The 17,078-nt window shown below is 42.0% G+C and overlaps 2 protein-coding genes across 11 annotated transcripts in view; one reads left to right on the top strand and one right to left on the bottom strand.

The window, feature by feature from the left end:
• The window catches only part of cUnh6orf136 (chromosome Un C6orf136 homolog), a 181,925-nt gene that overhangs the window by 155,532 nt on the left and 9,315 nt on the right, over positions 1–17,078 (bottom strand). For 2 of the 3 annotated variants that reach the window (XM_083543335.1, XM_083543336.1), the window contains one exon: positions 16,105–17,078. This exon is cut by the window's right edge and continues 445 nt beyond it. The gene's annotated coding sequence lies outside the window, so the exon portion shown is untranslated. Of the gene's footprint in view, positions 1–16,104 lie in introns of those variants that run through there. The other variant, XR_014533941.1, reaches the window with a different exon arrangement.
• bag6l (BCL2 associated athanogene 6, like) lies at positions 883–16,106 on the top strand. 8 transcript variants are annotated; one of them, XM_083543219.1, is made up of 25 exons: positions 883–1,031; positions 1,396–1,480; positions 4,348–4,465; positions 4,629–4,873; positions 5,096–5,167; positions 5,443–5,565; positions 5,655–5,815; positions 6,251–6,380; positions 6,474–6,677; positions 6,768–6,984; positions 7,184–7,243; positions 7,996–8,297; positions 9,079–9,154; positions 9,746–10,041; positions 10,147–10,384; positions 11,260–11,429; positions 11,887–11,940; positions 12,027–12,129; positions 12,913–13,037; positions 13,294–13,428; positions 13,513–13,581; positions 13,666–13,866; positions 13,952–14,059; positions 14,138–14,284; positions 15,371–16,106. In XM_083543219.1, the coding sequence occupies exons 2-25, from the start codon at positions 1,403–1,405 to the stop codon at positions 15,485–15,487; spliced, it is 3,549 nt and encodes a 1,182-aa protein (XP_083399345.1). In that variant the 5' UTR covers positions 883–1,031; positions 1,396–1,402; the 3' UTR covers positions 15,488–16,106. The 8 variants fall into 8 exon arrangements, with proteins under 8 accessions (XP_083399345.1, XP_083399344.1, XP_083399343.1 ...); XM_083543218.1 differs by having other exon boundaries at positions 14,138–14,296; XM_083543217.1 differs by having other exon boundaries at positions 10,111–10,384.

Here is a 17,078-nt window from a genome sequence, read left to right as displayed (position 1 = left end):
CATATCAAAAGACTCAGCACAGTGGGCAGAGTTGATTTCTGGCTACTATATTAATATCACGTGACATTACATTCTCTTCCACCACCAAAAGGTGCAAATTAAAAAAACAAAACTCCAGCAACATGGAAATATCAAAATGCTCTGCAGAGTAGGGAGAGTTCATTGTTCGATTGTGCCATCATGTGACACAGAAGTTAACAGGGAACATGGCTGTATGGCATAATGAAACGCTCGTCTAACTAAGGAGAATCTTTTTGGGCACATTTTAGTGACAGTGAACTGTATCTGTTGGCAAATTTTGCACTGACATCCACTAGTAACATTGTATTCAAGAAGTGTAAAGTAATTTTTATAATACCAATGTCACTTTAAAATAATAATGTTTGAGAACAAGAAATTTTTTTTTAATAGTATTTGCTTCTTTTTTGTGTTCTGAATGTAATAAAGCGATGATTGTGTGAGCATTTTTAAATATGAAATATGTTTTGGGAGGGGGGGGGGGAGAGATTAAATTTTTAAAGTTCACCAATGGAATGAAATACATAAATAAGTAAATAAATATTGTAAAAAAAAAAAAAAAAAAGAAACAGCAAAAAAGAAAATAAACTAATAAATAAAAAAAAAATATATATATATATATATACATTTATTATTATTATTATTATTATTATTATTATTATTATTATTATTATTATATTTATTTATTTATTTATTTTTTTTAGAGTAATTTAATAAATAAGTAAATGTATAAAAGATTAGATACATTTCCCAAACTAGGTCAGAGCAACCTTATGGGCAGAAGTACAAACAGCGCAGCTATGAAGGAAGAGTGCACTTGTTTCATTGACAGAGCCTATTACATCCTAAGAAGCCTAGTGAACCTATCTAGGTAGCATGGAAACGTCTGGGAGTGGTCCGAAGTGGGTCGCGTACACCACGGTGAAGCTAGCTTTAGCGAGCTAGCAGGCAGCACAACTTTGGGATTAGGAAGCCGAAACTGTTTTTTTATTTCGGTTTAAGAGAAAAAGAAGGTGTGTGTGGGGACGATTCTGCGTTGACTTGTTGCCTATTTGGGTCGGAATTAAGCTTTAAAACTGGTTGTGTTGGTTAAGCTAAGTCGCTAGCAAGCTCACAATGGATGCCGGTTATGTGTATGTGTGTGTTGTGTGTTGATGATCTATTAGATGTTATATATGAATTAAAATCAAAATTATTTTTGCTTTAATTGTAAAATTCATATAAAAAACTGGGATGTCTAATTGTTCTAATAAGCCAGTATTGTGTTATGGTGTTATTTTAACTGTATACATGGTATATATATATATATATATATATATATGTGCGTGTGTGTGTGTGTGTGTGTGTGTGTGTGTGTGTGTGTGTGTGCGCATGCAGGTGGTCCATGGAGGAGTCAGGAGATATTACTGTGACTGTCAAGACTCTGGACTCTCAGAGCAGGACCTATACAGTCCGAGGAGAGGTGACTACATGCGAATGATGGAGATGATCTTGATTATAATATTCGATTTCATTGATCGTGCTTTGCTGGGAATCTGAAATGGTGGTCTAAACTGGCCCTAAATCAGAATCCATGACTTATGCTTGAATATGTTTTTTTCTATGAATTTGTATTAAATGATTCCCAATATTCTCTTCATTTTATAGCTATTTTTTAACTTATGATGCTTCTAGGAGTGTTTACGTTTTGTTGCTGGGGTCAAACGATTCTGCTGTGAGACCTTTAGAATCGACAGTGTCGCTAAAAGCTGCTAACCAATCAGATTTTGAGTTGGCGACACCGGGGGCCATCCAGCAGGCGTCCGATTACTTCTGCAATTTTCAAACCGCACAATGTTAAATACGTTGGTGTGGATTTTATAGCTGTTTGTTTGTTTGTTTGTTTTTTCATTCCACAATGGCTGACAAAAGAGAAATTAATTCAGTCACAGATACAGTACACTTCTACTTTTTCAAGAAATTGTGAGAAAAGTTCCAGTTTTTTTTTTTTCATGTACCACTTATACTTTTACGTTTTCTTTCCCTGTAAAAAAGAAAAAAAGAAACGTGATGCACGGAGAAAATGCTCGAGTTGCATTTGATCAGAATCAGAAAGAGAGCATTATTGTATGATTGCATTTCCCTGGAATTAGTTTTGGTGACAGATGCTTTGGATTGCATATAGAAGTAAAATAGAAAAAAATAAATAAAAGTGAATTAAAAAAGTGCACATTTATTTAAGGAAAAATTGAGTATTATAATTGAGCAGAAAAGTACAGATTAAGATTATTAAAACGTGGTATTGCACCTTTTTTTATTTTTATTGAAAAATAGGAAGAGCATTTAAGGGTTCAGGAGGTGGATTGCCTGGGGGAAGAAACTTCTCTTGGGCCTGGCTGTACTGGCGCTTGATGCTTTGAGCTTTTTTCTCACTGTGGATGTGTACAGTTCTTATGAGGTTAATATCGATGCTTCTGCTAGAGATGATTTATGCGAGCATTGCGTCTGTGGCTGCGGTCAAATGAGACGTGTTGCATTGTGTTTATTGGTTTTCTTGCTTTATTAACCGCATTCGTTCTCTGAGATTCCTGTGTGTGATGCAGCTCTTCATTATACTGCGTTCCTTCATAACATTGATCATTTCTGTAGCCGTGGAGCCATAATGATGGTATTAAGAGGTGGATTGCTTCAGGCAGGACGCCACTGAAGGCGTGAAATGTACGGCATGGTACTGTAAAAATCACAACCTTACAGGTTATTGCTTCGATTGCTCACCTGAATCACCCGAAACATTGTCATTTCTTTCACCGGGTCGCATTCTGTGAAGATCAGAAGTGGTAGCTAATTGGATGTTAGGATCAGAAGCTGATGAGTTCAGTTCCCTGCACTACCAAGAGCCTTAATCGGAAGACCCTTAACCCTCAATTGCTCATTTGTATAAATTGTTCTCTTAACGTATTCACCCTTTACTGTTGGATTATTAGGGAAAGATGACTGGGATTTGAGATTTGCAGGGGAAATGGTGTGAAGATCTTAAAACTAATAATTTTTTTATAAGATACAATGCCAAAGAATCAGATTAATATAGTAGGTTGTGCTCAGTGTTACCTAATTTGGAGTAATGTTTACCTCTGATTTCTGCAAGCCCCCTTCAGTAAGTGTTTTTTTGTGTGAATACGAATGCATCCACAAAGCCGCGGGTATTGCTGCCGACCATTTATAGCACTTGTAACAATGGACATTTTTCCAAAGCAGCTTAACAGAGCTGAAGAGGTTATAAAGTTGGAATGTATCCACATAAGTTTATTCCTAATGAGCGACACTAATGAAAACACTCCGACATGGTATTAAGAAGAAACCTTTTGAGGAACCAGACTTAAAAGATACTCATCTACATCACCGAATGTCCATTCATTACTCTTCCATCATTGTGTACTGTTCAGTGATGGACGCTTAAATGGGCGCTGTTCATGCAAACTGTGGTCATGAAACACTGCCTGTTGATATTGATTACAATTCAAATTTATTCTCAAAGCTCTTAAATTGTTCAGGAACTTTATGGATCTTCAGGTTGTTCATGTGAAACCATTTTTAGCTTCAGAGAGCGGTCTCCAGTTTAGAACGATTTCATCAAGAGGTAGGGGCGTCGGGATGAAGCGGGCTGATCTAAAGAGGGAAAAAAAGGAAAGAGAAAAAGGGTTAAAATTCTCCCACCAGCTATTCGACTCCTTGATAGGGTTGCAAAATAGCGAAGATTCTCACTTCATCTGGGGAATTTTGGAAATATTCCAATTTGGAAAATGTGTGGGCATTTATGGGAATTAAGGGGAAATTTTAATTATAACTGTTTCATAACCAAACAAAGACATTTTGTTTGGTCATAATCTGACATGCAAACGAATACATATGAATAAAAAAAAAGAAGAAATTCATAGTTTATTCACATTAATTCCTATAGAAAGTTTCCAATTAAAAAAATTCTTGGAATTCTGCAACCCTACTCCTTAATATAAAGGGACTTAACTCTCTCTTTCACACACACAAACACACACACACACACACACACACACACCTAACCCCCAAACGTTTACATGTACAGTACTGGACACACAGTTTCAGGTAGCACCATGGTCCTGGAGGAACTTTTAGTTTTTCTGGGTCCTGTATGAATATGGCTGAAATGACACTAAAAACCATGTGACTGGATGTAACTGGTGTATACAATCAGTTTCAATCCACAGAACATAAAAACACAAATCATTCCAAGACAACAATGGATGTGTGAGGAGATCTGAAAATAACGCATGTTCCATCTTTTGACCCACGTTCGATCTCCGTCTCTCCTCTCAGTGGACGGTGCAGGAGTTTAAGGAGCACATCGCCTCCTCAGTTGAGATCCCGGTGGATAAACAGAGGCTGATCTACCAGGGCCGTGTGCTGCAGGATGACCGGACGTTAACGGAATACAGTGAGTGATTCCGATTTTATCTGAAGTTGCAGTTCAGAAGAATCCGATTGCTCGGTATTGAAACCATAACGATTTATTGGAAGGTTTGACTTTGGTTTCCTGCAATCGATACTACGATATTGGTTTAAATATATCGGTTGAACACGTCTTTGCTCTTTCCCAGACGTCGATGGGAAAGTCATTCATCTCGTCGAGCGGGCTCCTCCCCAAACAACGCAGCCCGGAGGTGGAGGAGATGCTGCATCCAGCTCCTCAGGAGGAGGCGGCGGAGGAGAAGGATCATCGGGCTCGAATCATACCTCTACCTCCACCTCCCAAGGAGCTCCGCATGACCGCAACGGGAACAGCTACGTCATGCTGGGCACCTTCAACCTCCCAATGAACATCCTGGACCCCCAGCAGATTCAGGTTCGTAAGTTTGTTTGTTGGTGCAGACATTTTCAGATGAATCAGGAACGATCATGTACGATCTTAGAGGAATAATATCTTCAGCATGGTAGGACATGCGTGGTTTACGATGATGCGCTCGTCTCAAGAACTCAAAGGCGATACCCTCTGAGGTTCTATAAAGGCACTGTATAAAAAATGAGAGAAATAATTGTGCATGTTTTCTGTTGTGTCTGCATTCAGATGTCTGTGCAGCAGATGATGGCCGGCGTTGGGGACGGAGGGCGGAATGCCAGAGTCAACACAAGCACTGGGGTAAGCAGCATATACTGTATCTCACAAAGTGTAAGTAAGTGCACCCCTCACATCTCACGTTTTAGTATAATCTTTTTAAAGGACAATAATATAGAAATGAAACGTGGATAAATTTGAGCTTGTGCAGCTTGTAGAGCAGTACAGATTTACTGTCCTCTGAAAACCACTCTACAGCCATTACTATCAAAATAACTGGCAACTAAAGTAAATACACTCCAAGTGATAACAGCAGTATGATCGATTTTGTTTAAGTTTAACCTTGAACTGTCCTTCAGAGCAACGGATCTGTGGATGTGCACATCAACTTGGACCAGTCAGCTCAAAGCGAGCCGAGGATACGGCTCCAGTTGGCGGAAAATTTGTTGCGAGAGACCCAATCCTTGATTCATAGACTGGAGGTGTGCACTTGATAGAGTATATATGTTTATGACTATAAATCCAGCCTGTGTATTTCTGTCAGCTAATCCGGGTTGCGGCGATATTTTAGGGGCCAGCGAGTGAAGCCTCCGCGCAACAGGGGGCTTCGGATTCCTTCTCTTCATCGGCGCAACCGATGGACACTTCCCAACCTCCTCGTCCAGCTTCTTCTTCCTCTTCGTCTTCCTCCACCTCGACGCAAACAGAAGGGCCTCCTCATTCCGGACCAAAGTAAGCAAGACTTTTAAAGGAATTTAAAAGTATTTATCAGCCTGGAAAGATGTTCTAGATTTTGTGCTTTTGGAGATTTGAGATTCAGCCACAAGAAAAATTCAAGAATATAAGCTGCATGGGTTTTTTTTTGGTTCCCCAAAATAAAAAATAAAAAAATAAATAAATGAACCAATATATATATATATATATATATATATATATATATATATATATATATATATATATATATATATATATATATATATATATAATTTGTGTCGGTGTATGGTTTTTTTTTTTGTTTTTGTTTTTTCCAGTAATAAAAAAAGGTTTTGCATAAATGTTTGACTGACTAATGCCTGCCAATGGACTTCTATCCTTTCTATACTTTCATATTGTGTTTAAACCATTAGTGTAAGGACGATGTCTTTGACACTTTGCCTTGGTCCTCAGTCACCCAAGTCCATCAGAGCTGATGGAGGTGCTCTCTGAAGTGCGGAGGGTTGAGGAAAGGCTCCGCCCTTTCATGGAGAGAACTCATTCCATCCTGGGAGCGGCCCGTTCTGCTGATTACAACAACAACGTACGCTGCCATTATTCTTTTTAAACCTCCTCAGGAAACTTTAGTTTGCACTTATTTTAAGCATAAACGTGTTTCCTGTCCATTGTGTGACAGACGCAAGAGCGGGACGAAGACCAGGGCACCCTCAACGTAGTCGGCGAGTCCCTACGGCTTCTAGGCAACACCCTGGTGGCTTTGAGCGATCTTCGGTGCAACCTGGCCGCACAGCCTCCCCGCCACCTACACGTGGTCCGGACCATAACCCACTACACTTCACCCGTTCTTCTGCAGAGTGGTCTGCCCCATATCCCAATACCAGTGAGCCGTCTTATGTTTTAACAGTTACATTGTGTTTAGAGCTATTATTGAATTTTATACACCGTCCTTCCTTTTAAACTTCACTGTCAGATGAACATCGGAACCACGGTTGCAATGAGCTCTAACACCAGACAGCCAGGTGAAGGTCAGCCTCAGTCATCTCATCCATCTGGCCAACCGGAAGAACAAGCCCCATCCTCTCAACCCAACGGAGCCAATCAGACGCCCGGTCAAGGGACGCCACGCGTAATCAGAATCACCCACCAGACCATGGAACCTGTGGTGATGATGCAGATGAACCTGGACGGTAGGTCTTTTCGATAAATATGTGCGCCCTAATGTTGTTTTCTTCTAGCCATCCATTCCTGGTCTGAAACTATTCGATTTAAAGACTTTTGATCTCATATTATTGATCGAAATCTCTATACCAGGGAATGCTCTCAGACCTGGACTGGGAGGCGTTAGTGTTAAGGCTAGCGTCTGATCTGCGCATTTCTGTGCAACAGATTCAGGCAGTGGAGCTCAGGCCCCAGGCCAACAGAATCCCAACGCTGCAGGACAGACTGGTCAGTGTCCACTGTTCCTACTAGTGAACACTAAATCAGACATGCAAACATTAACGCAGCAATAAACGGGGTCTTAGAGTGTGTTTCTGTTGACTTATCAGCACCTAGGGGTGTAACGGTACACAAAATTCACGCTTCAGTACATACCTCGGTTTTTCAGTTTCGGTACAATTAGGGGGAAGAAATGCAAAACATAGACCAAAAAACGTATAGGGATTTGTTTTAATAGAGTTTTATGTTGAAATAATGAAATGTATTAATAAAAATAGAATTATTATAAAATGAAGTAAAATGTTAATACGGTACAGTACCGTATACATAAAATAGCGTTTTGGGGGTGGCATCCGTTTAAACACTGCGATAAACGGGGGATTACTGTAGACTTTTTTAATTATTATTTTTTATTATATCGATTAAATTAAGAAATAGATTAAATAGGCACAAGAGAGAAATTTAAGAGAAATTCTTGAAGCCACAGTGACACTGTGCTAACTCTAGTTTCTATTTTTTCTACCACTGGCATTGTTGTGTACGTGGTGCACCAGTTGGTGAGGGAACTCGGATTTGAACTGTGTTCCGTACGTGAAAAGGATTGCATTCAGTACCCATGTGCACCGGTTCGAATACGTGTACTGCTGCACCCCTACTTGCACTGAAGATCGCTACACTTGCTGGAGCTTTAACATGCTACATACCCCTCAATTGCTCTTTTTTTTGGGGGTATGTTTTTAACACTACATCCTCCTCCAAAGGATCCGCCCCACCCATGCACATCCCAGGCTTACCTCCTGAGTTCATGCAGGCCATCGTGCACCAGATCTCGCAGCAGGCCTCTGCAATAGCCACCGCAGCCTCAGCCGGCCATCAGGCAGGAGCTCCTGCGCCAAACGTCCCAAATGGAGACGCCCCGGCTGTTCCTCCACCTCCACAAGCCAGAGTTGTTATCACTCGGCCCACTTTTACTCCTCACATTGCTCAGTCTGCTGGCACCAGGGCAGCTACGATTAACCTGCGTGCCTCGGGGCCACCCCATGCCGGCCAACAGCCCGCTCAGGTGAGGAGCAATTATCGACATTTTCAGTTTGGCTTTGTAGATTTATAGTCGGTACTCGTCGGTAGTTTGTTCTACCTCGTGACTGGGGGTGTACTATATATATATAAATTGTTGGTGTGCGATTTGACATTATCGAGTAGATAGATAATTTAGATTGCCTTCGCTGCATGACTCGGTCTATAATAGGCATTTAAAACAAAATTCAAAGTCTTAAATATGACTGTAAAACCTGCAGAAACCCTGTATATTATAATATTATAAAAAAATAAAAAAAAAAGATTTAATTTGCTTGGGAACAGCCAAAATGTCTTATTCTTCTAACTGACTGATTAAAGGTAAGAATTTGATGCAAAAGATATATATATATAAAAAAAAAAAACGGCTTTATAAAGGGGGGAAAAAAAAGCAATTTAAATCTTATTGGAAAAGATTAATCTGTGCCACTGCTGTAAACTGACCACCACGCAGAATATAAAGAATAAAAAAAATTTTAGGAGTCAGCTGTCTATGGTAATAAAATATCATCTAATTATCGCTATCGATAAAATCCCCCAAAAAATAATCGAGACTCAAACAGTTTTTAAAGCAGCATGGTGCGAGGAATAAAGGAAATTTTTAACCACTTTAGGACCTATGATTTAAAAATGTGCAGAGGGCACAAAAGGGAACGCTTTCAAAAGGGCGCTCTGCACACTGTTCGCGATCTAACATGCTGAGGTTTTACCGTACGTTTGTATTGTTATGCTAACAGGAGATAACCTTTGCTCACTGTCTTCCCCAGGGCCCTATGGGTAATTCTCCTCTCACTCAGATGGTGAGCGGTTTGGTCGGCCAGCTGCTAATGCCGATGCACACAGGTGAGATTCTCATAATACGAGGTGGCATCAAAAAGTTTTGAGACTCACTCTGTTCACAAGAAAGTACTTGTATTTATCTACGTGTACACGCCATCGCCTTCAAAATAGCAATTCACAGCAATACAGCGAAACAGCGACCTTTGCGGGGGGGGATGGGGGTGTGTTGGGGTCGAAGGTTTTCCTGATGATTCCTCTGGTCGTCTTATAGTGACGTTCTTTCGCTCTTGACACGCATGTGGGCCTCGAAACAAAGAGTTTGCTCTTTGATGATGAAATCGCAGACGTGGTAACGCACGTGGTCCGAACAGCACCAGTTAGCACTGTTAGTCTCGTAACGTTTTCACACCACCTCATAGGGCAGCTTCTATTCCTTAAAAATCCCAATGCATAAATGCCAAATCTTCTAACAGTCCAAAGATAAGCATCACAGGTCAAACCATGATGTGAAATTATGCAGAATCAGCAGATGAATTATTTGTAGGAGATGCTTGGGATGTTTGATCCAATCAAGCAACTGTCTATCAAAGGCGAAGATTAATCGATTCAAACAGGTGGAATGAAAAGCTAACAGTTTTCCGGTTTTCTCACCAGGTGTTGAAAGCTCTCCATCCCAATCGTTCTCCTTCTCTAGCTCTTCCTCCTCTTCCTCTACTGCCCCTTCCACATCAGCCAATGCGTCTACACATACTTCTTCTAACACTACCAGCACAGCTCCCATGGGCCAGTCACAGAACGAGGGTCTGGAGGGGAACCTGTCCCACCTGCTCGGCTCTCTTTTGGGTGGAGCTGCTGGAGTAGGTGGAAGTGTCTCTGGAGGTTCTCCTTCCATAACTGTGACGATGCCTGGGATGCCTTCCTTCATCCAGGGCATGTCTGAGTTTATCCAGGTCAGTGTTGATTTAATGAGCATGTCTAGAACATGGATTTTCACTCATTTTCACCTTTTATCCTTTTAGTCCAATCAGCCTGTGTTTCCTCCTCCCCCGAGCCAGCAGCCTCCGCTCGCTTCTCCTGCTCCATCAGTGACTTCTCCAAACCCTCCTCATCCTCCCAGCGGGGGAGGAGACACCCTGAGCCCGGAGCTGTTCACAGGCATCGTGCAGGGCGTCCTGTCCACCATGATGGGCTCTCTGGGGGCCGGACAGGGGAACAGCGAGAGCATTGCCCAGTTCATTCAGAGGCTTTCTCAAACCAGCAATCTCTTCACTCCTGGAGCTGGAGATGCCGTGGGTGAGCGAATTGTGGAGCGAATACCACTGATTCTCTTTTCATCATGGCATCTGTTAGTGAGCAGGAAATATTAGGCAAAATTTTGTCCTCAAAGAGAAAAAATGGCAGCACCTCAGTAAAATGTAGGGGGTCCAGGGGTTGCTCTATTTGGAAGGGTTTGAAGCGCAGCAGGAGTGAATGAGACGCCTCACGATTGAAGCGAGATCTAGGTTTCTTTCTAGTTCACTGAAGAACTTGGAGTTTAAATTCTGTTTGTATTGAACAAGAGAATTAAACGTAGTACTTTAGCGAGGCTACACGAGTATAAACATCCACTAACATAATGAAACAGTTACCAAAGGAACACACTAATGACATTTATAATGTATCCTGAACAATTCTGAGTGTCAATTCTTTGAATGTCCACTGGAGAGCGCTACTAGCCACTAACCGTGACAAACGACTAATCGTTGCGTGTTGATAATCACCTCTCCGATTGGTTGGGATCATCCGGGACATTCGAGGCCTTTTGTTCTGTAAGGATTTAAGCGAGTTTGACAAATTGATGTCTAGACGACTGGGTCAGAGCATCTCCAAAAACTGCAGCTTTTGTGGGATGTTCCCCGTCTGCAGGAGTCAGTATCTATCAAAAGTGCTATAAGGAAGGAACAGTGGTGAACCCGGCAACAGGGTCACGGGGCTCATTGATGCACGTGGGGAGCGAAGGCTGGTCCGTGTGGTCCGATCCACGGACTGCTGAAGACGTTAATGCTCGATGGGTCATGACTGGTTCGGCAGCAAAAGGGGGACCAACACAACATTAGGCAGGTGGTCATAATGTTCTGCCTGATCGGTGTATAACGGTTGTATTTGGTGTATTATCTCTGTCTTTGCAGGGTTCTTTGGCGACTTGCTGTCTCTTGTTTGCCAGAGTTTCTCTATGGTGGACATGGTGGTTCTGCTGCACGGCAATCCGCAGCCCCTGAGTCGGATTCAGCCCGAACTCACTAATTTCTTCAATGAGCACTATCTCAACGGACGAGAGCCTACCGATGCCAATATCTCTGTAAGTCCAAGGCGTTTCACCTGCTCGGCATCAGCACGCCGGGAAGGATTAAACACAATAAGGAAAGAGTAGTGAAAATGACGTATCGCAACACTAGAGGCTGAGGCGTGTCCCGAGAGTCACATAGAATACAGATTAACATGGCAGAGGTAGAGCTGCATCTCTTCCCAGAGACAGAACAGGGAGAGAACGTCTGGCATTATTTAATCGTTGTGTTGCACTGCATCGTAACAGGGTTAATCGTATCATATCGTATATGTATCGTAGATGAATTGTGTAGGGCACAGGGGCGTCGTCATGCTGGATCAACTTTGGGTCTCCTAGTAAATAAAAATGTGGAAAATGGAAATGTTTAGCGATGAACCTTATTCAGAAATTGCCATATTTTGTGAACAGATTAGTTTATCCCAGTCTCTTGAGTTCCTGGAGTCCAACTGACACTAACATTTCTCTTCAGTCCGCCGCTGAGGATCTCATCAATGGACTGGAGGAGTACATCGCCGAGAGTTTTGTAAGTCCGCACTGAAATCATACAAGAGCCGTCATTGAATGCACGTCGACAGGGAGCTGATGTTCTCTCTGATTATTGCGATTCAGTCTGCAGTCACGGTGCGAGAAGGAGTGGACATCATCCAGACCAGCACGTCATTCCTCAGACAGCAGTTCACCCGCATGGCAACACACATACTCCGGTGTACAGGTACACACATCTATTTATATCGGCTTTAAGATCAGGAGGCACCGAGTATTGAAAAATATATTCACATTATTCGCTTTTCTAATACCGTAATTTCCGGACTATTAAACGCACCAAAATATAAGCCGCACTTTCAGATTTTTAAAAAATTTTTTATTTTGAACATTATTAAGCCGCACCTGTCTATAAGCCACAGTCTACACTAAAACTAATAAACTTTACACAGGCTTTAATGAAAGACAGTGTTTATAACACGACTTGTATCTAAACAGTAGCCTACCAAGAAAGTCATAGTTCACTGTCTTCCTCCTTCCTTTCACAACAATTTTTCTCGGGAGTTTTTCTTTTGGCATCGTCGTGCGTTTAAAAATCACCATCGGTGAAGCTTTTCTCCCGATGCCGTGCAGCTCAGAACACAGGTGAAGTGCGTTTTCAGCTTTTCAAAATTCCTTTCGAGATCCGCTTTTTACAGTCCACACCGAAACGGCGCTTTCAAATCGATCCACTTTTTTAAAACGATGTCTCAGTGTGAACGGAAAACCAAAGTGAAGAGAAACACATGAGCTTTCGAGCGAAAGCGTGTATGCACAGGTGTTTTTTTTGTTGTTTTTTTTTTTAGTTCTGTTCTTTGGTTTCTTGGTGAATTGCATATGAACAATCTGTTGCTGAACAGAATCTTACAGGAATTCTGCATATTTCAGTCTGGAACAGTATGGAATTTTAAAGTGTGTAGGAACCCTGAGGATGGAGAATATTTTCTCAAGGAAGCATTTTTTTTTCTTTCAGATGACACGTTTGGTCCTCGTTTGCTGTTTCTCTGCACTCAGGGTCTGTTCGAGTGTCTGGCTCTCAACCTGTACTGTTTACGAGGAGAGCAGAGGGCGCTTACGTCGGTCATCAACCATCGAATCGTTAGTTCACCTCACATCATTTAAGAAGGTGGTATCCAAAAGTTTCGAGACTAGCTCTGTTTCCAAAAAAGTACTTGATTTATCTCCGTTTACACACTTTCACCCTAAAAAAACAGACAGGGTGCGCTTTCTACGAAACTAGATTCGAAACTTTTGGACAGCATCTAGTATCTATACGCAAATGCTACTGAAATTCTCCTGATTTCCCTGAAACTTGTGTGTGTGTGTGTGTGTGTGTGTGGACGTGTGTCCACAGAGACGGATGTCTGCTGAAGTAAATCCCAGTCTAGTGAACTGGCTGACCAACATGATGTCCATGAGACTGCATGTAATCCTGGACCATAATCCGGTCACAGAGGACCAAATTCAGCAATACGTTCTCAACACACAGGTCAGGGTCCCATAAATACACCCAAGGCATCCGTCTAGACGTTCGGCTCTAAATGTACGTTTGTTCATATCCTTCCTTGTCCAGCCTGAGTCTGATGTCAGAGTGGCGTTAAATACAGAGGCCGTCCAGCAGACCGGGATCCAGAACGTGGAGGTGAGAGCAGGGCAGGTTGGCGAGCAGCAAACTGATTTTGACACTGACTTCCATAAGCCTAATAAAAGGGACGTATCGTTACAGATGTCTCCAGCACCCGCAACCACTGCTGAAGAGGCCATGGCACCTTCAGGAGAGAGAACAAACTCCAGGCAGCCTGCTCCAGATCTCACGCCCAGTCGCAGGCCGTCCACAGGGAATGCACGCGGACCTGCCAGAATGGCGGATAATGAGAAGGAAGAGTCAGGGATGGAGGCAGAGCCCTGGGCAGCAGCTGTACCACCTGTAAGACTCGCTCCCTGTTTCTTGCTTCTGTATGTGATAACTATATATAATCACAAAGAGCTGTGTGTGTGTGTGTGTGTGGCAGGAGTGGGTGCCCATCATTAGGCATGACATGCTGTCTCAAAGGAAAATAAAAGCTCAGCCTCCCCTTTCTGACGCTTATCTTCAAGGAATGCCAGCCAAGAGGAGAAAGGTAGCTGATTAATACCTCGACTGCTTTGTTTTTTAATATTTGGCAACCTATAATACTAGTCTGTGTTATGTCTGTTAGACTGCTCAGGGCGAGGGCCCTCACCTTTCTCTCTCAGAGGCCGTGAGCGTCGCTGCCCGAGCAGTAGGAGCACGGCCAGTCACTTCTCCAGACAACCTGCAGGGGGAGCTGGACACACCAGAGATGCAGGATGCTTACAAACAACAGGTGGAACAAACTGTATGACTATTTTTTTTTTTAACTTACACCAGGTTTGATCTGAAGCATGATAGCGATAACAAGCCCAGGACGAGCAGATTTCAGGGGATTTTAATATTTGGGATATTAGTTTTGTATTTGAGAATCAGGTTGAATTGATGTTTTAAATAATTTGATTGTTCGGAAAGTACTTATTTTTCTCTACACTAACCTTCTGCCCTCGATGAAAACTTCTCACGAAGCTTGGTACACTATATGGACAAAAGTATTGGGACACCTGACTTTTCCAGCCATAAGTTGTAAATTTCCACAAAGCCTGGAGTGGTCTGCTATACTGAAAATTCATCATTCTATTGGTATCAATTGGTGTTATGTTATTTTGTGACTAACTTTTAGATGTCGACCGATTGCTGGAACTATCTGGAAAAATCCATACCGATAGTTTTTCCGCTGTCATTATACAGTACCAGAGCGGCCTCTAGAGGCGAATCACTGACACTACATGCTGTTTGATTTGACACGCAAGACCCCGCGCTGTTCCTCATTCATGTTAGTTCATAGTGCATTAACTGAAGTTTAATAAAAGAAAAATGCATTAGTAAATGTTGAAATAAACAAACAACACTTATATAGCTTTTATTAACTTGCTTAAAATGGCCATTATTAAACCTCTTCACGAAGGCCAGAGCATTTCAATTACTGTTTTGTTTTTCTCCAGTATCGATCGGTTGATTAATCGGTATGATCCCCCATTGGTCAAATTCTACTACCTTTAGCGTAGATTATGTTGGAATGAACTTGGTCATATCACCAACATACAGTTCAGCATCGTTTCAACGCCAAGCAGAACATTTAGAGAAAAACCTTAAACCAAAACAAATCCTGCTCTTTTATTTGGTTCTAAAGGAAATTGTTTAGCTTCAAGTTTTGGAATTTTAATAGATATCATAATAGATAACCAGTGTTTGACTGATTATTATTCTATGAATGTGCCTGTGTACTTCATCCACCACTCTTAGGATCAGGAATCAGACCGGGATACTGCACGTTCAATGGGTGTAAGGTTTCGTATTAATATCTCTCTCTCTCTCTTAGATCAAGACTGACCTAAAGAATAAAGTCGAGGAAGATCCAGACTACAATTCTCAGCGTTTCCCGAACACGTGCAAAGCGTTCTCTGAAGACTCGTCGTTCCATTTTTCGAATGAATGAGTTCTACAGTCAGGCATTAGAGGAGCTGGATTCTTCTGTGCAGGGGACTCGCACTTGTACTCTTCACTCAGCAGCAACTGACGGCTAGTCCTTGTTACGTTTCCCGTCTCCACGATGTCTCGAGATCACGATCATGTTTTTCGTTCAATTTCACGGCACCCAACGCTTTAAAAAACATTCGTCGCATCTGGAGGATCTGTCGCACCTGCGATGAAAGTACGTCGCCACACGAGGCGCCGACGAGGCAGACAGTTTAGTGTAATACTCAAGTCATAGTAAAGCCTATCAGGATTTCTTTGTAATGTAAATGTTATGAACGATGTTGTATTGCGTTTTTATTTGAGTAGTTGCGTTAATGATATACACGAAGTACAAAAAAAAAATATCAAGTCTACTTTTGATGTTCTATATACACACATTAGGTCGTTTCTAGATCATTCACCCAGACGCGTATTAGTTATGTAATGAGCTCCCCCCCCGTATTTGTGCTTTACTCAGTCTGTGGATCCTCAATTCTCAATTTACTGATCATGAAACAACCCGCAAAACCTACTCTCGACCCACTTGTAAAGCGAATCAGTGTTCCATTCATGTAATAAAATCCAAAAGAGGTGTTAAACAGTGTCTGTATGCTTTTATTAAATTTTCAGACCAGAATTTGGGTTACGGACAGCAAATAAATAAGCGGATTATGTTTGACGATGAAGCTAGAACCGGGGCGATCCATAAAGCGCCTATGAGTGTGATGCACAAACACAAACTTTTGGTTCTATACATGACGGGCCGGGAAACGATCAGGAGTGTCTCACTGGCATCAATTCATACAAGCCCTGGCTGTGTTTCATTCGGAATCGCACACTGTGCTCCTTTTCTCGCGCCGATTTGCGGTTCCGGATCCAAAATCGGCTGAGGGACGACCGACATGCACGGACAAGACGGCGTCTCGGGAATGCGTTCCGACAGAGGGAACAGATTGTGTGGCGAGTTCTTATGAAAACTTCAGTACTACAGTGTTGTCTTGATTACTTCACTGAGGATCGAGGCTACGACGCAGCACGTGTGTAGACACACAAGGGGTTATTCTATAACCACCACTCAATTTACATTATTAATAATAGAGCCAGAATGTTTTATGCGTTTAATGACAAAGTGCATCCTGTGAAACCCCACTGCCATTCCTTATATTCCGGACAGACTGCACTCTACCCCGTTCCTCTGTTCTCACACTGGAGACTCCTTCCGTACATCAAAACGCCCAAAAAATTCCATTCCAATTCCAAAATTCTACTTATATTACGGCTGACTGGCTGAACCCCTGCGCTGGTCTGTGCTTTATGTAAAAATCAAACGCTATTTTGGTACATCCATTCTCGCTCTGTGGAACATCACGAGGGCATTTAAGGTAAAACTGCTCCTCCGTCTTACCACCAACCAGACCAGTTCCTCAGAAACAGGCAGGCGCACAAAAAACTGACGTAAACCTACATGTCGATCTGTACTTTATTTTTTTACGGTTATATTCCTAAGGGGTAAACAGTATTAAGGACACTGAATCAGGACTATTTTGTAAAATGAATGACTTCTTATTCCA

The sequence above is a fragment of the Silurus aristotelis genome, assembly GCF_946808225.1.
Source record: "Silurus aristotelis genome assembly, chromosome: 6".
Taxonomy (NCBI): domain Eukaryota; kingdom Metazoa; phylum Chordata; class Actinopteri; order Siluriformes; family Siluridae; genus Silurus; species Silurus aristotelis.
This window is presented reverse-complemented; position numbering and strand designations above follow the sequence as displayed.